Source organism: Pollicipes pollicipes, unplaced genomic scaffold (assembly GCF_011947565.3).
Source record: "Pollicipes pollicipes isolate AB1234 unplaced genomic scaffold, Ppol_2.1 Scaffold_4881;HRSCAF=5763_pilon_pilon_pilon, whole genome shotgun sequence".
NCBI classification, from domain to species: domain Eukaryota; kingdom Metazoa; phylum Arthropoda; class Thecostraca; order Pollicipedomorpha; family Pollicipedidae; genus Pollicipes; species Pollicipes pollicipes.
In genome coordinates, this window is record NW_023596576.1 from 25,557,124 (window position 1) to 25,576,860 (window position 19,737).

At 50.6% G+C, this 19,737-nt stretch overlaps 2 protein-coding genes across 5 annotated transcripts; one reads left to right on the forward strand and one right to left on the reverse strand.

Annotated features, from left to right (window-relative positions):
* Positions 1 to 376: 376 nt before the first annotated feature.
* Positions 377 to 6,786, forward strand: Arp2 (Actin-related protein 2). 4 transcript variants are annotated; one of them, XM_037222990.1, is made up of 3 exons: positions 377 to 473; positions 4,311 to 5,163; positions 5,568 to 6,786. In XM_037222990.1, the coding sequence occupies exons 2-3, from the start codon at positions 4,335 to 4,337 to the stop codon at positions 5,921 to 5,923; spliced, it is 1,185 nt and encodes a 394-aa protein (XP_037078885.1). In that variant the 5' UTR covers positions 377 to 473; positions 4,311 to 4,334; the 3' UTR covers positions 5,924 to 6,786. The 4 variants fall into 4 exon arrangements, with proteins under 4 accessions (XP_037078885.1, XP_037078883.1, XP_037078884.1 ...); XM_037222988.1 differs by having other exon boundaries at positions 378 to 644; XM_037222989.1 differs by having other exon boundaries at positions 378 to 550.
* Positions 6,787 to 8,993: 2,207 nt separating this feature from the next.
* Positions 8,994 to 16,750, reverse strand: LOC119099898 (proliferation-associated protein 2G4). Its single transcript, XM_037222992.1, has 9 exons — positions 16,563 to 16,750; positions 14,286 to 14,414; positions 13,398 to 13,503; positions 12,640 to 12,802; positions 11,738 to 11,959; positions 11,162 to 11,292; positions 10,385 to 10,479; positions 9,826 to 9,953; positions 8,994 to 9,320 (listed from the first exon to the last, which is right to left on the reverse strand). Exons 1-9 carry the CDS (start codon positions 16,651 to 16,653, stop codon positions 9,228 to 9,230), a joined length of 1,158 nt encoding a protein of 385 aa, XP_037078887.1. The 5' UTR covers positions 16,654 to 16,750; the 3' UTR covers positions 8,994 to 9,227.
* Between the last annotated feature and the right edge of the window lie 2,987 nt (positions 16,751 to 19,737).

A 19,737-nucleotide genomic window follows, 5' to 3' on the forward strand; every position in this document is an offset into this window, starting at 1 on the left:
CCTTTAAGTGGTTTATGCGGTTTCATAAGGTTAAGATGGTGATCTGGGGTCACCAGTTAACCAACGGCTAATAAAGCCGCATACTAGCTTTCGATTGGTACTGGTTTGAAGAAAAGCCGGCGTGTAGTTCCGTAGTTTGAAATTGGCTACATGGATGGCGGTAAAGTAGTGCTGTCCCCTGACGGACATGATCTATTTCCTTAACGCTTACTACAAATATGGCGAGGGCGTATTTCACTGAACGCCGCAATCTCAAAACCTGATCGGTAAATGATTCTGCTGCTGTTGTAAGCGGTAAATGACACTAAAGCTTCTGGCATTGTATCCAGAACGCTTGTTCATTGGCGAATGATCTAGAAATCGCCGCTTACTTTTTGCTTGGGTTATTTGGGCAACAGAGTTGGACGGAACTGCCGGCACCGATAGCAACGCGTCGCAAGTGTGTTCCGACGTCTGCCAGTCTCTGCCGGAAGGTGCCTAGCCGGTTTCCTGCCGGTTTTGTGGCATACATCGTAGATAATTTAATATAGCTTTCATATGACAGTCCGAGGTATTTAGCATCTCCTATAGCAGGTTAGCAATGGACCACGGAAAGTGACCGGGCGATGTTGCCGTGGGAGTGCACTATGCATTGCTAATTATTCGTAAGCATTTTGTGATGTCACGTTGTGTTTATTATCCATCATTGTTCAACTATGCGTGGTTTTTTTAAGCTGTTGATGTGTTCTTAACATATTAATCCTTGCCTTGAGTCACTGTTTTGTTATGACAGAATGGTAAGGGGTTCCCGTGTCCACACAATTGCTTGTTGCCCAGCAAAGGGAGATATATTTTGGTGGAATATCACTGATTGATTGTTATCAATAAAATGTTGTGATTGATGATGTGTTCAATTTTTCTAGGTACATAATTTACAGCTTAATGCCAAGTCAAAGGTCAATTTTTTAATATGTCAAAATTTTAGCTTTACATGCTCATATGCATGAGAACATGCTTTGAGTGACATAGTACCTAAACATGTGGATTCCATGTTCAGTTCTGAGTACTGCAATATCTAGTTTTAGGGACACGAAGCATGCACCTTTATGTGCATGGGCCACCTGTACAGTGTTAGGACATTAATAATACATGCCCCTTGGGCTGCTGAAAATTTGGGTGTGGTTGAACATTATGTAAGAGAAGCATCCTCAGGAATCCTTGTGGGTTGCATAAACCCTTCTATCTCGGGATGACAACTAGAAATATGAAACTGAGTGCATCTATTATAATGAATAGCTGAATACTTACAAAGGAAATATAAATAAACATGTGCCAAAAGTGACACAAAATGTTGACTGTTCAATGTCTACTATCCTGGTCTGTGTCATGTGTTAGGGTCACATGTCAACAGTCTGCAAAAAATAAATTTGCTGGGTGGGATGCCTATGCAGCATCTGTCACTGAACCTAGCAATGCTTGTGCTGAGCTTGGCTAGGTTAAAGTGAGCTGAATTTTCAGTTTTTGATTAAAATTTTATTCAGTGTATTTTTGCTTAGAATTACCTTTGCAATATCACAAGCTATTCACATAATGGTTTCTGTACTGAAATCATTCCTGGCCATGAGGCAAACTTCCCAAATTTGTAAAGTATGTGCACTGAAATTTTATCCTAGTTTTGCTTTCACCTCAGCCATGTTTTCTATAACATGTCTACTTTTTGAAAGTTTGACCACCATTGTGCACAGTAGGCATCTATTCATGATATGTTTATCCCATTGACTTGTAATTCATGTGTGTCAGGCCACATGTCAATGTAGTCAGATTAAAATTATGAGGGGAAGTTGGGTTGTTATGATATGAGAGGCCATCATCAGACAAACAAATCAAACACTGCAGTTTGTACTCCATTGTCAAGTGGGGGAAATTATTTGTCATGCAGCTTGAAATAATAAATTGTCATCAATAACTGCATGTTTGCTGACATGAATTAACCTAAAGTTCTTGTGCATGCTTATTTCCCAAAGGGGACTTTGAGGCAAGTGTATGTTATATTCATTTTTGACAAAGTTGGAGCCATTTTGTATCCATTCCCCAATTAGCATTTCACATACAGCATACTGTAGTCTTCAATGTGCCAGTTGGCTTGTCTGCAAAAAATCCATGCACTACACTAGATATCAGTGTGCTGTGATCAGTGTGATATCAGTGTGCTGAACCTGGATCATGTGTGCACCAAATGCAGGTCACCTCAAGTCCATATTGTGTCCAATTTTGTATGCATGCTTTGTGTGAGAATTTTTGTGCTTTCTGCTTAAATTACCTAGGGACATAATTCCAGCAAATATACTCTATGCACAGAAATTTGTAGTGACTATGAGCCAAACTTGGGATGATCATATTTGCTGTATGTACACAATGAAATTGTTGCTTAAATGTTACTCTTACTACAGATGTACTTCAATGCAGCATGTATTGTTTAGTTTGGCCAGGATGCAATTGTTAAAAAACACTGTTAGGCAAGCAGTTGTTATATCAAGAAAGCTATGACCATGAGTGCAGTGGTTACTGTGACCTTGAGCACAATGTGAATCACCCACTTTTGTCAATGTAGCTGTTGTTTGCACATCATTTGACCAATACTGCTGTCTTGGTATATTGGAGGCTGGTTGTTGGCAGCAGGCACCTTATCAGCAGGTTAACCAAGGGCACTCATGCTCAAGGTCTACAGGAAGTGATTCAAAATGATGGTCCACTTGAAGAGGTGCACTGAAGTGAGCAAAAATACACTTAAATACTGGTCTCCATCAGTGTATTGATGTGAAATACATAGCTACCTGATGAAGGCTAATAGCCAAAAATATTTTGCATCTCTGTAACATGAGTCATTCCTGACTCAGATGACTTACTTAGCCATAGCATCAATAACACTTGAATACAATGGAGTGCATACTGATTGCTGATACTGAGTGTTTGCATATTGTTGGTCATGATTAGGATTAATGTGTCCACAGTTTATCTGGGGCTCTGTATATATATATATATATATATATATATATATATATATATATATATATATATATATTGGGTATGGTATCAGATTTGGGCTTGCGCCGATGGTTACTGATAATAATGTTCCCTTTTATATAACACTTATAATACTTATCAAATCTAGAAGTCTAGACTTTTGGCTGATCTGGAGTGCTCAGGTTTGGAGCTCTGCCTTGACTTATTAGCCCTGAGTTGCTAATATGATCACCATGGCTACCAACATTTCATGGAGGATGCATGATCACATGCATCATGTTCCCTGTAAATAGGAATGAAGCTTTACCATAGATAATGCTGACAGCACAGCCAGGTGCTGCACAATCCCTGTAGGGTTAAAGAGAGGTGGGGGAGGTGCAAAAACATTATTATCATGGCACATTACAACAGTGACATTGTGTTTTGTCAGTGCCCTTGGTAGCTACCTCTTGTTGTATCTGCCACTTTGTCCTGGTGCCCTGCAAGAGATGTTTCATTGCCTTAATAAGTCATTGTGGCAATGACTCTGTCAAGTTCCTGTTCCAATATATATATATATATATATATTCATGGTAAAAATCAGGTGAATAATTATGACCTTTTTTCATCAACAGTGCAGGGCATCAGTGGGACAGCTGCCTCATAAGGTTGTCAATATTGGTTAGTGAAGTGTTTGAAAAAACGAGGTAGATAAGTACTTAAAATGGCATTAGGTCCTAAGCATTCTAGGGACACACATGTAATAGCAAATATTCACAATCTGGGCATTTGTTATTTGAACAATAACAAGCTAGTTTTTCATTGCTATTTATGTTCATATCTTCATATGACCCATGCTGGTATTTTACCTGCATTCTGTTTGAGCCTGGGTCTGAAGGAAAACGTTTTTGCTGTTTGGGTGGTTTGGTTTCAACTCTCACAAAAAGAAGAACTAGTCCCAGCCACTTATTACATATTTTTGTGATTTACACCCCTTTAGTGGTAGCCCAGTTGGTTGCTCCTTAATGCAAGGGATATTTTGCAGACATGTATTGTGTTGATTGGTTGTATTTTTCACCTACATGCATTACTAATACATTTGTATTAAGATAGATGCATACATCCTTCTGTGATGTAACATTGAATGGCATATGCTTCTACTTGTGGTCGCCGTGAGGTGGCTTGCAATGCTTTCGCAAAAATCTGTCATGCTGCTGCACTGCAGAAATGGTATTGAGCACTATAAAATGTTCTGCCCTCACTGTTGCCAGCTGCGAGGCATTTTGTCTGTCAACCCTACCCTGACGCATGATCCTGAAACATTGCAGACTGACACCAGCCAGCCAGCAGCCATGGACAGCCAGGGCCGCAAGGTGATCGTGTGCGACAACGGCACTGGCTTCGTCAAGTGCGGCTACGCGGGCGCCAACTTCCCGGCGCACATCTTCCCGTCGATCGTCGGCCGGCCAATCATCCGCGCCGAGAACAAGATCGAGGGCATCGAGGTCAAGGACCTGATGGTGGGCGACGAGGCCAGCCAGCTGCGCTCCATGCTGCAGGTCAGCTACCCCATGGAGAACGGCATCGTCCGCAACTGGGACGACATGTTGCACGTCTGGGACTACACGTTCGGCGCCGAGAAGATGAATATCCAGCCGCGCGAGTGCAAAGTGATGCTGACCGAGCCGCCGATGAACCCCGTGAGCAACCGCGAGCGCATGGTGGAGGTGATGTTCGAGAAGTACGGCTTCGCCGGCGCCTACGTGGCCATCCAGGCGGTGCTGACGCTGTACGCGCAGGGCCTGCTGACGGGCGTGGTGGTGGACTCGGGCGACGGCGTGACGCACGTGTGCCCCGTGTACGAGGGCTTCGCGCTGCCGCATCTGACGCGCCGACTTGACATCGCCGGTCGCGACATCACTCGCTACATGATCAAGCTGCTGCTGCTGCGCGGCTACGCCTTCAACCATTCGGCCGACTTCGAGACGGTACGCATGATGAAGGAGAAGCTCTGCTACGTCGGTTACAACGTGGAGCAGGAGCAGCGGCTGGCGCTGGAGACGACCGTGCTGGTCGAGTCGTACACGCTGCCCGACGGGCGTGTCATCAAGGTCGGCGGCGAGCGCTTCGAGGCACCCGAGGCGCTCTTCCAGCCGCACCTCATTAACGTCGAGGGCAACGGTGAGTGGGTGGCCGGCGGGTGGGGCCGTGAGCCGGTGTGGTGCGATGCTCTGGACTGCAGGGCGTTGTGATGCGCGAGGTTCGGCGCTTGCTGCTAGTGGCCAGCGTCCACCGTGGGCTGCATTTGGCTGTGATCAGTTTGCATAGCTTGCGGGAACTGTTTCAGTATTTTATCATTCAGTTGGCTCGTATTTTCAGTAGGTAACGCAGTCTGGTCTGGATGTTAAGAGCGTCCTTTGCCGTACTGACTGGACGTCCAGCCCAGTATGCTGCGCTACTCTGGGCCACCCCCAGCCAGGATCGCTCTGCAGCGAGCGACTGCATGCCGTATGGATCTAACGCCGCGGACGTATGAGCCGCCAGGCCCTGCGACCCGGCCTGACCGCGATCTCGCCGTCCTACAGGGATCGCCGAGCTGGTGTTCGGCACCATCCAGACGGCCGACATCGACATCCGGCCCGAGATGTACAAGCACATCGTGCTGTCGGGCGGCTCCACCATGTACCCGGGCCTGCCGTCGCGGCTGGAGCGCGAGATCAAGCAGCTCTACCTGGAGCGCGTGCTGCGCGGCGATGCCGAGAAGCTGGCCAAGTTCAAGATCCGCATCGAGGACCCGCCGCGCCGCAAGGACATGGTCTTCATCGGCGGCTCGGTGCTCGCCGACGTAATGAAGGACAAGGAGAACTTCTGGATCACGCGCGAGGAGTACGCTGAGAAGGGGCTGCGCGTGCTCGACAAGCTGGGCATGCGCGTCAGCTAAGGCTCAGGTGCGGGGGGCCGACCGGCACTGGCCAATTACGCCGCGGTTCTGAACAAATAGGTGCCGAAGGGAGGTCGGAGGTCGGATGCGGCGGTTAAACGCTCATAGGCCGTAAAACGGAAAAGAGAGCCGAGCTTGAACGCTTTGAGTACCTTGGATGATTTTTAGATGAACTGAAATTTGGCATGGCTGATATTGGCGCGTTGAAATTGAATTAACTAGCTTTTCCCTGCGCATTTTCACGTCCGTTTTTGCTGGTGCCTTCGCACAGGCATTCAAATATGTCCGAGAAGATCGCGCCTTGCACAAATGAAGCAACCCATTGTTATCCAGACCAAGTTACGCTACGCTACGTTAAGCTATTTAAGTGGAAGGGCAGGAACAGCTCGAAGCCTTGTGGGACCGAAGCACAGTAATTCTCGCCCAGATCATAGGCTCCAGTGATACAGTTCCATGGAGGGACGATTTGGGCGGCAATGCACCGCGAAAGCTGCCCGGTAAAAGGTTGCAGACTATGTACGGATCAGTCGTTGTAAAGCATGCTAGTTGAATGCGGTAATCGCCAAGGTTATTGTGATTTTGATATCTGCGCGCCAGCCAATTGAACGGCTGATCGCCGCGTTTACGCGAACAGCCACCTACCGCCGCCACGGCTTCGTATTCTGAACCGTGCGTGTGTGTTTGTGCGCGCGATGATTCGGCTTGCGCTTCTATCGGAGCGGTGCGAGTGATGTGGGCGGACTGGGACAGCACGGCGCCACTCCATTCCAGTTCCCGGACGCGCCGAACGCCCGCCTTCCCACAGCTGCCGCCTCCGGGCAGCGCTGCCCCTCAGATCTTATAATAAACACGTTGTTTCTGAACCTGCGTGTGGCGGCGGCCGGCTGGCGCCGCGCGATGACGCCAGCAGCTGACAGTAGTGGGGCCGCACCCGGCCAGAAGCCCCGCTGGCCCTGACTGGGCCGCGCCGCCCGCCGCCGGTGCAGCGGGTCGCCGTGAGAATCACCGTGGCGGCCGCAGATGCGTCCCCCCCCCCCCCCGCCCCCGCCGCCTGACGGTAGCGAGTGTTCCCGGCCGGGGTCGTCGTCGGGCTAGGCGGTGCCGGCGCCGGCGCCGCCCCGCTAACCGCATGCGGTCTCCGCTGGGAGCAGCCGGGTGGCAGATTGCAAGATATGTGTACGGAGCACGGTCTTCACAGACGGAGGGGGGGGGGGGAATAATGGGTTCAGCTGGTGACGGTGGCGTTACCGACATGAGGTGGCGCCGCAGACACATGGACAGTGACAAGGCACGGGTGCGCTGCGTGCGCAGGCGTCCAACGTCCGAGCTGCTGCTCGTTCGCTTCATGTGGATTATCGTCAACACCCTCACTGCTCCGCTCACACATTCCATATCGCCAAGCCTGTTGTCAGCCAACAACTTTTCTGCGCGTGACACGCGTGCATGGATGGTCGAGTATACGCTTGCCGCACTTCCCTCAGTGGGTTTGTCGCGCGCGCGTTTGGAATATTGCAAGAACTAACCGTATAACGTCTGTCACGAGCATGGACTTCTGTTCGAGCCCGAATTCGTATTCTCCATGTCACTGGCGCAAGTGTCCTTTCTAAGCCATGTGCATTGCTCGGGCTAGTTATCTAGTTCATGTCTGGGGTGTGGTATGTTTCCTACTCAGGTGGTGGCGGGGTCCAGTCTCCCCCCCCCACCCCCACCAACTTGGGCTCCACCCCCTGTAATTTTAAAGCGTGAGCCACATGGAGGGAAAACACGCTGGCGTGATATTGGGGGCGAAGGTTCCGCCATTTTTCGCTATTCAGTCGCCCCTCCCCAACTCATTGTGCGAGACTTCAGCTCTGTTGAGATCTGAGTCGCTGCAATGCACTGGAAACTTACGGAGCTCGGACAAATCACACCAACACTGGGCCAAGCTGATACCAGAACCGAACCCAACATGCGTGGAAGATTGGCAAAAGATGCTAGTAAATAATATCCTGAGCATGTCGCACGTGACGTGGCGGCGGAACGGCCTCCGTGCAAATAGATCTAGAGGTTACAATGATTGGATGCATAAATAAAGTCATTACATGCATCAACCCATTGCCTTCGTGAATGACTGACGTTTATTTCAAGTGTACGCGAGGATGAGCAGCAAAGCCGCTGGCGCGCAACGGGCTGAAACTTCCGTTCTTGCGCACACAGAAGCGTACCCCCGAGTACGCCGGTGCTGCGAGTGCGGAAAAAAAACTGAACATATCTATACTCATTTTACCTTAGCCTCAGGAGACGCCTCGTCACACTGCTTCACCGTCGTAAAACTGGGAGCGGCTACGTAACGGGCCGCATCCGACCTCGTCAATCGGAGTTCACTCATCACCGCTGACAATCCCAGTCTCCGCCCGGCACTGAGCCGTCAACAGCAGCAGTGACACGCATGATGAGCTGCACCATCGCCCCCGGCACCCAACAGCGACACGTCTGATGAGCTGCACCGTCGCTCCTGGTACCCAACAGCGACACGCATAAGCTGCACCATCGCTCCGGCACCCAACAGGGACACGCATGAGCTGCACCATCGCTCCCGGTACCAAACAGCGACACGCCTGAGCCGCACCATCGCTCCCGGCACCCAACAGCGACACGCCTGATGAGCCGTACCATCGCTCCCGGCACCCAACGAGGCAGGCCGACCGTCAGACCACACCGCCAGGCCAGGCCGGCGCTCCGACCCAGGCATCACGGCGCGCCGACTCGGGCGGTCCACAGCGCTTACCCACCACATACCTCCCGCCTGGCGAACTAAAACGGGCAGAGGCTTGCACTCTCGTGCCGCATAACCAGCCGGCCTCTGTCGGCGCAAGTGCTCACGGTGTAGCCGACACCGCCTCCACCGTCCAGCAGCCTCACATCCTCCTTTGCTCAGCGCCCCGCATCGGCACCACCAGGCATGCGTGGCACCACACGTGACGTCGCGAATCCCTCGGCCTCGGCCAGCAATTTCTGACTCCACTTACCGTGATGCATCATCCAGCGCCGGCCGAACCGCCCGCGGGCCCACGCCAGGCAAACGCGCCACTTCACAAAATCCCTTTATTGTTCCTCCTGCGTGATGTAAAAGAGCCAAACCAACCAAACACCTTATTAGCACAGAAGCAGTATGGATGTTCTCTGGCAGCGCGTCGCGCCGGGCCCGCTGCCTCGAGGAGGGACGCTGCCGGACACTGTTGTACTGTGGCCGGGAGGCCGGCGACACGGCGGGCCGCTGACAGGAGGGCGGACAGAGACAGAGTGTCGGCACCACGCCCAGCCGCTACTCCTTGGCCACCGGTACCGCCTCGGGCACGGTCGGCTTCTTCTTCTTCTTGTTGGCGCTCTTTTTGTCCATGGGCGTTGCTAGCAGCGACTGGAGGGAAGCACACGCGTCACACACAGAGGGCAGCAGCAAATTAGATTATTCGCGGCAGGATGAGCGGCCATTGTCAGCGTCACGATAATCCCTCAGATCCCTTAGAATCCCTCAGAAGTCACTCAAAAGCAACACAAATCGACGGACCGCATTCGTAAAGCACTCGTAAATGTCTGCCCAGCATCGGCTGAACGTGTCGACACCTACCACGGCAGGACCGTGTCAGACCCGGTAGCGGCTGTTCTGTCACCGGAATAAGCTGATTGGTTACCCCTCGTCATTGTGAGTCACCTCAGCACAGTGAGTCAGTCGCTCACTAACTTTTGCGGTCAACTGCCGAGCCACCTAAAAAACCCACGGATATCGCAACAGATATTTGAAGCCTGCCCCCAGTCGGCCAGCCGCCAGCACCGCAGCGCCTCTGGCAGCGCTGGCAGCGCTGGTCGGCCGCCCGCTTCAGCCTGCCCGCCCGGCGCGCACGGCGCCGCCGGCCGCTCCGCACCTTGACGTCGGCGTCCTCTATGGAGTGCTCTGCCCGGCAGGTGGTCGGATCGAACGGCACGCCCGTGATCTTCCTGGTGGCGTTTGGCATCAGCAGAATGGTCGACTTGAACTGGGCCACCAGCTGGTCTGAGGCAGGGCCGCGCGCGGCGCGTCACGCAACGCGCATCGTCTACCACGTGACGATGCCGATGACGGCGGCGTTTTGGGGGGGGGGGGGGGGACAGCGATACAGCGGGGACAGCGATAGTCAGTCACGGAAACGGAGCACAGGTCTGCACAACGTAACCCAGATCGCGCAGGCACTGCCCCAGGCCAATGGAATGGAGCCAGGTGGCGAGCGCGCTCCCTCGTCAGCGATAGCCAGTCATGGAAACGGAGCACAGGTCGGCACAACGTAACTCAGATCGCACCGGTACTGCTCCAGGCCAATGCGTCCCTTCGGCGTTGATCTTGCGTGGAATCACGCCATCCTGTACTCAGCTGTACGTCCCGGCACGCCGGCGGCTGCAGCAGCGTCGGCGCGCGGCCGCGACCGGTGCGAGCCCGCCGGTGCTCACCTGGTTTCTCGTACAGGACCTGGAACGGCTCTATTAGCCTGTGGTTGACGCACTCCACCACGCCCAGCTTGGCCTTCTTCTCGTCGTCCATCCCTCTGCGGAGAGAGCCGGTGATGTCACAATAACGTCAGCCGCGGCGCACCGCAACGTCCGGCGCGATACCGAATCAGTCGCGACGAGGAACGCCGAGAGCGCGGCCACGCAGAGGCGTGCCGCGGCGGCCACGTCACGCGTGGGAATGTGGATGCCGGTGCCCGGGTCGTAACCTCCCGCAGTGCGAGTGGCATCACGGTGTCACGCATTACGGCGGCATTCACTGCGGCGATGGCGGCTGCTCAGCAAAGTCGCAGTCGCCATGAGCGGGGGGGGGGGGGGGGGGATCCATCAGCGGTCTCCGAGTCTTAAGGCGGTACACAGGCATGCAATACAGGCATTGGCCATGCACGGTGGATATACAGACAATACGGCAACGGCGGAGCACGGGAGGGCGGGGCTCAGCCCCGCCGCGATGATCCTATTCACAGGCGGTCCAGCAACACCCGCTGGGCCAAGGGGGGCACACGCACACGCACACGCACACCACATGCACGAGGCGCTTTCGGGCTTGATGCCGAGAACGGCGCACCAGTATGCCTAGTATCCTCATCAAAAATATCATTAAATGCTGGAGTAAACAATACATAAACACGGCACACGACAATCACACATTTCACGATCATCCCTGTTTCAGAAATCGAAATGCCCAGAACAACCACCACTGGCAGAAGGTGGCCGCACCTAAGATTGAATGGCATGGTGCCACACTTCTTGTTGACCTGCGACAAAAACTCTCGGGACGTCTTCATCTTGAGACTGTACACCTCGTCCGTCTTCTTGTAGACCGTGGTGCGCGCGTCCAGCTCCCTCGCCTAGCGGCAAAAGGTATGACGTCAGCAACACCAACACCCCGTCAAGCTCGGTATGGACTGTGTGGGTTCGACAGCAGCGGGCCCCCCTGGTTGACCGTCCGACACAGCCCGCCAATGGACCATGCAGGACAACGGGCCGAGACGGACTGTAACAGGCCGGACAGACCGCCGAACACGCCGGAGGACCATGTAACCAGAACACAAGAACGGCAAAACTAGGATCTCCCTTACAAATATTCTATGCATAACGACCTCTCTCAACCACTTTCTCGTTTTTTGATGTCCATGTGGATCCCATGCTCACTGTTCGCATGCAGTCTGGGACGTACAAGAGCAGGCCGGACACCCCACACCGCCCCGTCACACCAGCCCCGCCGACTCCGTGCCGGAGCGCTCCTGCCGCGCGATGTCCCCGGGCTCTACCCCGTCCCCCCAGCCGACGTACCGTGCCGTCACCGGTCGAGATGAGCACGTCCAGGCCGTACACCTCATGCTTCTCGAAGTCGCACTTGTCGTGCTCCTTGCGCTGGCCCTCGGTCGGGTTCTGGATGATGGTCTTGTCGCCGTTGATGACGTTCTGCTTCAACTGGTGCGAGAGCATGCCCTCGATCGGCTTGGTTTTGTACTCGGCCGCGATCTTGGTCACCATGTCAGTCACCGTGTAGTTCTGCCGGCCCGGCCATGGTCACTGGGAAGCTTGGGCAGACGGTCAGGCAGCGCAAGCTCACACGAACTCAGCCCACACCAGGTGATAAGGCGAGCCGGATTAAAGGTGATGCAAGTTTCGTTATCCCCCGTGTGCGGGACTTGCAGGAATTTTAGTGACGCCAAGATAAACTCATGAAATGGAAAGAAACAAAAAAAAAACTTTTTTAATCTGGAACAATATATACACTACCAATAAGGAACCTCAGCACAAACACAGGGTGTTCGGAAAGATGCAGGACTCGGGAAACAAAAAAGAGAGCGGGGACTACAAAAACTGCGCGAATAAATCCGACCCCGTCGAATGTGGCGATGCCAGACATCTGTCGCAAAATCGCTCAGTCGACATATGAACTATCTGGATGCTTCTTCAAATCCACTGAGCCACTGACATAGCCACTAACGATAAGGCCCACACGCAAAAAGAAGCCGACCACCAAACCTACAAACCACCCTGTCAAAAGCATCCAGTAACGCTCCTGACCCACGGGAAGTCCGTCCGCAACGAGCCGGATGCGGCACAGACCCGCCACCCGCTGTCCGCAGCGGAGTGCGGCCACTGCCGACGGGGCGGGGCAGGGGCGGCTCACGCGCGCGCACGCACGCACGCACGCACCCACACCCACACCCACACCCACACACCTCCTGCGCCGGCTTGACCAGCCGCAGCGCCGCCTCGAAGGCGTAGTGGGCGGCCAGCAGCACGTCCGCCTTTCGGCCGGTCACGGGGTTTTCCTTGTCGGCGCCCACCACCAGGCTGTGCGCCACCACCGCCGGGAAGCCGTCCACGTGGCTGCCCAGGTCACTGGGCGACGGGGTCACGCGGTCACTCAGCCACCAATGGCGAAGAATGTGCCGGCATACAGCCACCATTGGGGCGGCAGAAATACAGTCACATGGTGGCTAGAATGCTGAAAGATCCTGACACGCGGAGGCCACCAGGGTGGCAGATAGCTGTATAGCCGTCTGCATGAAGGGACAGATGCTGGCGCATGACAGTTACTGGGGAGCCAGACACATCGACACATCAGACGACACACTTGGGCGTCTGACTGGCGCACAGCGGTTACTGGGGAGTCAGAAACATCGACACATCACACGACACGCTCGGGCGTCTGACTGGCGCACAGCGGTTACTGGGGAGTCAGAAACATCGACACATCAGACGACACGCTCGGGCGTCTGACTGGCGCACAGCGGTTACTGGGGAGCCGGACACATCGACACATCAGACGACACACTTGGGCGTCTGACTGGCGCACAGCGGTTACTGGGGAGCCGGACACATCGACACATCAGACGACACACTCGGGCGTCTGACTGGCGCACGAGTGGCAGAGGAAGGCGGACGAGGCCACGCCACCGGCGGCGGCGACAACCGGCCGGCGAGCGAGGCTCACATTTTCACCAGGTCGCCGTCGGCCAGCGTCACGTCCGGGTCTGAGTCGAGTGGCGAGAAGTGCCCGATGCAGTGGTTCACCGCCACGCACGTCGGGAACGCGATCCCTGTCGGCCGGGGCACGCGTCATCGCCCGGCGCCGTGCCGGGAAGCCGGACTGGTCGGCGGGAGCGGGGACGGTCACCGCAGGAAGGTAGGAGTGGTCGGTGGCAACTGAAGGAGCTGGAATGCAGTGACACTAAGACAGAGGTTACCATCCTTATAATGTATGACTGCGAGCGCGAAACTGGTGCATACATTGCCAGAGCTATAGATTTCTGCTGGCAAAGCCCATGAATGCCCCTTAATGCCCAACTTATAGCCAGGCTCACAACATAAGAACCAGAAGCAAGCAACACAGCTCAGGCCCAGCTGCTGCCCACACAACTGCACAGCATTCCAGGCCTGTCACAGACTACAGTACTACCTGTCACCCAATGAGAAGCTTGGCTGGCATCTCTACAAGCAGTGTACTGGTGAGTACTAGGGGTCCCACTGCAGCCCAGCCCAGAGGAGAGCAAGCACTGTCCACAGCTGGCACCCCAGGACAGTGCTCATGCGATGAGTGAGGAATGGGGGATGCACTGTAGTTGGCATCACCAGCCCACCACCTGTGGTGCCCAGGGTCCTGTCATTTTCCCGAAAGCTCCCACTTCCAAGTAACACAACTGCTATACATGGTGGAAACAACTATGGCACAATTAAAGGGAGCATGACACCTGATGCCATGCATGCAGGTTGTTATGAAAGTTTGCTCAGTATCTAGCCACTAGAGATACATGCATGTCCTAAATTGATGTCATCAATCAACTATATACAAGACATGTCACAACAGGCAGCTCATCCCTACCTTTCTTCAAATTCTTGTCTTTTCTGTAGACTTTTGCAAGTTCCTCCTCTAGAACCCTATCTCCAGTCTTGCAGAGGTCTCTTACTGATGCACCAGCCACACACTTGGCCATAACTGCCTTGAGTGCCTCTGTAAATAAAAAGGAAATAATCATCACAAAAACTGGATGCCATATTCACAGTTCCACCACACAAAAACATGAACACTAGGAAGAGAAAGATCATGTCACTGAAAAGGAGATCATAAAATATCACTGTTGTTTTGAAAATTGCTTCCAAAAATGAGAAGTTGTGCCCAAACCAACCATGCATTTTTGTCTACAAATACCATCACAGTGCAGCCAGTTTGGTCATATGGTGGTGCTTTTCAGTCATGTACAATAGCCTGACCAAATTTGCTGAATTTACCAGTATACCTAAATAGCTTTGTCATTGGCAGATATGATGTTTATGCTCCTTTGGGAGGAGACAGATCTATCTCCCACATACACATAAATATGCATGTACAAAAAACTGCTACAGCAATGAATTTCAGTACCTCAATGCCTCCTTATGCATAGCAATTTTATAACAGCCACTGACATCCATTTAGCCATGCCAGTTCACTAGACCTGAGAAGTATCCAAGCAACCTGATCTATCTAACAAACCTCATGGTTATTTTGGCTAATCTAATGGACTGGGTGATCAAGACAGACATCTGCCCCTTCCCCTCCAGCAGACATGATGCCTCATATAACCTGAGTTAAGCCTCAGAAGTTACTGATTATGTGTGCAGTCTTCATTGCCTATTTTTCTGAAGCTCACTGTTTCAGCTAAACTTTAGGTGGATGTCATTAATATATTGCTGGGATGGGGAGGGGGTAGTTAATCCTCAATGGAAAACATGCATGTGTACATCCATCATCCACTAATTATTGATGAGCATATACCCCTAAAGAAGAACCAGCAGTAGGACCAGAGATTGGATAATGACCTCTATGCATGCAGTACATCCAAATACAAATGTTCCTCTGACATGTTCTTTTTTAAGCATCTTAACCTGTATACATTTCTCACAGAATTACAAAGTTTTGGAAGAAAATAAATTAAGTTAAATTGAGCCTGTATATTCTAGTGACAGGCAATCTCCCTGCACAAATGCTGATGGTTGAAAAACAAATCTGTGTTATATGTTCTTGATGTCACTTTTCTAGCATCTCTCCATTCACATGTCCTACAAACAGCAGGAGCCTCTGACATATAAGTTCCATAACACTGTGGGAGGCCAAGCTCATAGGAGGGGGAGGGCAGAAGATGAAAAGCCCAAAGGAGGCAGAGGAAAACCAGCAAGGGGGCTGAGCAAAAACCACAAGGGACAAAAGAAATCCTTTGAGGGGAGCAGGCAAAAAGCTATAAAAAGGACTTAATAATTCAGGGCAAGGACTTACCATATCCAAGAAGAACAGGGAGCTAGAAATTGCTACTGCAAGCTAATATATTAGTAGCACCAGTATTATTCAGCCAGTACAGACCAATGGACCTGGTGATCAGCAGCTTAATTCATGAATATTGATAAACATCAGTTAGGGGTTGTATCACTTTATTCAGTTAGCTTTGCACATACATCACAAATAGCACCTACGGTTGACCTGTCATTCATACCTTATTACTACCAATGCAGTCCTTTGAATGTTTTCATGTATGCACACCCATGCTATTTTCCCATAGGCCAATATAACCATGTCTTAATATGACACTGAGCTACCCAGTTACAAGTACAGGAATTCTCTGATTGTATCAGACCTTTGACAATCAGACACCACAGTAATACTGCGATAAGTCAAAAAGCATTGGGAGAGGGAGGGCAAGCCCTAAATTTGGAAGGCAGAGAAATCCCAAGATTTCTCCCACTTCCCCCAAGGCCTTTAATAATGGAATGGGTGAACTGTCCTGTGAGGGGCTGCATCAACCTTGAGTGGACCATAACATCCTAAGAAACACAAAAATCTTCACCCACACGCAAGTCAAACATCTGAAAACCCCCCCACCTGGTGCCCACTGGGCTCAGGCACGATGGCAGGTGGGCATCTACCATATGTCCTGCAACTGCCAAGCACAAAAATGACTTACACAGCAAACTTCAGATAAAATGAATGATTTTGCATCATGGTTATGATTTCTTTATAATATGCAACACGTCCAATACAGAAAATTGGTACAATTCATGTCATTCATGCCAGGCAGCGTGTTACGACAAAACTGGCGCCCACGATGCTTTCTAGATCTACGGCACTTACTATTCGCAACCTCGGCTGCTGTCTGGTATTTTGTCACCACAATATCTTCGGCAATGGTCTTCTCCTGCTCATCATCTTCTTTAGACGCCATGGGTCCGGAATTACCACAAAAATTAAAACTAGACGCTTCCCGACCCCAATCGCAGAAATGCCGCCAACGCAAGATTGCGCGACCTCTAGTTATTGTCAGAATTGATTCATAGCTACTGGTAGCGCTCGGCGTGGATTAATACTGAACTATGAAAATAAATATGTATTGAAAAGGAATTACACAAAAATTCTTGCCATATTTGGAGTTATTTTTTAATTTTCACTACACATTATCTATTGTTACACTACAACAAGAATACGCCAACACGCCTCGCATCGTGAGGTGGTGAAAGTTTTCGTCGAGACCGAGTTCGAAAGAGAGCCAGTTGCATGCGAGGCCTTAGGAGCTGCATGTTACTGTGGGGATGTTTTGCATGAACAGTTATACCATTTTCCTTTTCTGGATCCCTTGAAATGTACACAATTTGTTTATTTTCCCTTACTTACTAAAATGGCTCGACTGCCTTATCGCCCTGCACTGCATGCGGTTGCAAGGAGCCGTAGGCCATATGAGCTCCACTCAGATTTACGTTGAAATGGATTCAAGGGGACTCCTGCGCAATAGAGCGTCGCCAACCTGTCCAGGCAACGTAAATTAGCATGATCGACCCTTAATTGCATTTAGGGTGGATCCAGGCGAAAGTTTCGACATTTTCTTTCCCTGGCATCAAAAATTGCGCCGTGCACCGCGCGGAGAATGACGATTGAAAATCCGTATCGATGAACCAGTGAACGCTGAAGGCTGCTGGTACGGCTCATCGAGAAACTGCGTACGCATGTACATAAAAATTGAAAAGCTGGGTGTTTCGTAAATCGTGTTCATTTCGTCGTCAACGAGCAGGCTGCAGTTTCGCTGTTAAGAGGGCTAGGGCGCTGCTTTTAACGATTGTACCCTGTTTTTCGTAGGATTGTAACGCTTAGCTACTAGTTCGAGCGATGAACAGCCTTGCTGGCGTAAATGCCGAATACCATTAATTTTTTGCATTCTTACCATTGCATGCCTTCGTAAAGGTAATGCATTTATTCCTTTCATCCCTGGATACTGCGTTTTGTTTGAGATCGTGCTTGTTTTTGGTGAATTTGGCAAGATATGTGATTTTTGGTAGTTATTCAGGACCTCCTTCATGTTACATGTTCGCGTTTGTTCGTGTTGGCTTGTCTGCTGTAGGTGTACCGATCGGGACCGTGACCTTTCGGGACTGTGCACGTATTGTTATCCATGTAGGTAACCTCATGCAGCAAGATTTCCCAGCTCAGTGAATGAGAAGGCAACCTGTGCCATAAGGTGATAGAAGGTACAGTGGACTTATGGGGAGGAGCGGCGTGTGAGACGTAGCACCCTTTTCTGGTCATACTCCCATTTCTACTTTTGCAAGCTTTGCGTAGGAAACGTTAGGTAACCAGGTTTTGTGGGTAAGTCCTCCAGTTCTGGTGAGAATGAGATGGTCTCGTGCTATCATGGGTGGCAAAACAACTGGATGAAGTGGGAGGTGAAAATATCCTGGGGATGCCTGTCCATACATGCTTGTGTTGCTAATAGTGGATGAGCAATGCTTTTAGCCCACTTGTCACTTGTTTCCAGCTGTATGTGATGAAGGAAGGACACCTTGCTCATTGTTCAGCCCTAAATTGAGTTAGATTGTTTACAAAGGTTATAACACGATGATAACTACCTTGATTGCCCACTGATAAACCTAGTGAGTGAAGGAAATATATTAAATCACTCACTCATTAATTATTCTACTAAGGAACTAATTAAGAAACAAATGATAGTTGGATGATGACACAATGCCTACAGAATGCAGTTAGTTGGCTGAACCCATTGGTCTGAAATATCTGGTTGTATCATATTTGTTATATAAATGTTGTCTGGAATGTCATAATCAGTGATATTCCAGACCAGGCAGTTCTAATTGTTTGCAGACAAGGAATTGGAAATGGCTGCTCTCAGAGCAAAATAGACATACACCTATGACAACATATGAGTAAGTGTTCTATGTGAGATAGAAGTCTAGGCCTGGTCTAAGTTTGCACAAGACTTAGGTCACTTGGGCCAGCCACAGACTTTGATAAACCCTGGCAAGCCATAATCCTCATGTGTTTTTTTATGTCCTGTGCACTTAACATTATCATAGGCTGTGTTAGAAGTTCCACACATGTTATGCTGGCTAGTCCCATGCTATGGCAATTTGTTTTATAGCACACACCAGCCATTTAGATTTTGGAAGCATTTTTTGGAGGCAAAATAACATTGAGCCCTCAGAGTTCAGTTGTTGGTAGAAGACATTAATAAGCTGGTTACCTTCAGGCTTTCATTGTGTTAGGCCGTGTTGACTCTTCAATGTCAAGGTCATGCTTGTTTTGTTGAGTTATAAATGTCTTCTTAAGAAGATGCTGGCATGCCCTTTTGTATGCCAATGTTGAACCCAAGCGTGGTAAACTCAAAAGTTTTGCTTCACCTTGAGGTGACCACAGGTTAATGTTATATGTTTTAAAATGATTAAATGGGGTATGGTAGTATTGGTAAGCACAGTGGGATACCACCCCATTTGTTCACGTAACCCATTTTATCAGTTATAAGCTTGGAATGGATGGCTGCCCCTCTTCCCACAAGACTGGAAAATATATCAAAACCGCAAGCTGGTGTGGTTTTATGGCATGATTCACATGTCAGATGGGGCAAAAAGCATGGGGAACTTTCATGGAAGTTGAGTAAATGCATCTCAAATGAGAGTGAGAACATCATTTTTGCCAAGAGTTTGCAGTTGGCTGAGTGCATGGCCAGGGTGTTGCCATGGAACAGCAGACAAGAGTGACAGGATGAAAAAGATGAAGCATGGCCCCAGTTTTAGCTTCAGTTTCAGGTTCATACCATGTGATATGGTTGGCATTGGCTGGGCTTTGAATTTTTAATAGCTGGCTTCAGCTTGGTCTTTGGCTTTGAACAAGTATTGAGTTATGACTCCCACTGTGGCTCCATGCAAACTTGAACTTCTGCCTTCCACTTTATAATTTTGTTTTTTCCCTGCATTTACAGTTTCTTTACAATAGTCTGTTGCCTCACCCCAAACACACCACCCAAGTT

Excerpts from the sequence above, each read along its gene's own strand:
- Arp2 (XM_037222990.1), top strand. The coding sequence starts at position 4,335 with ATGGACAGCCAGGGCCGCAAGGTGATCGTGTGCGACAACGGCACTGGC. Across the intron at positions 5,164-5,567 it reads CATTAACGTCGAGGGCAACG|GGATCGCCGAGCTGGTGTTC; the intron begins GTGAGTGGGTGG and ends GCCGTCCTACAG.
- LOC119099898 (XM_037222992.1), bottom strand. The coding sequence starts at position 16,653 with ATGGCGTCTAAAGAAGATGATGAGCAGGAGAAGACCATTGCCGAAGAT. Across the intron at positions 12,803-13,397 it reads GACGGCGACCTGGTGAAAAT|TGACCTGGGCAGCCACGTGG; the intron begins GTGAGCCTCGCT and ends CCCGTCGCCCAG. Across the intron at positions 11,293-11,737 it reads TCTCGACCGGTGACGGCACG|GCGAGGGAGCTGGACGCGCG; the intron begins GTACGTCGGCTG and ends TTTTGCCGCTAG.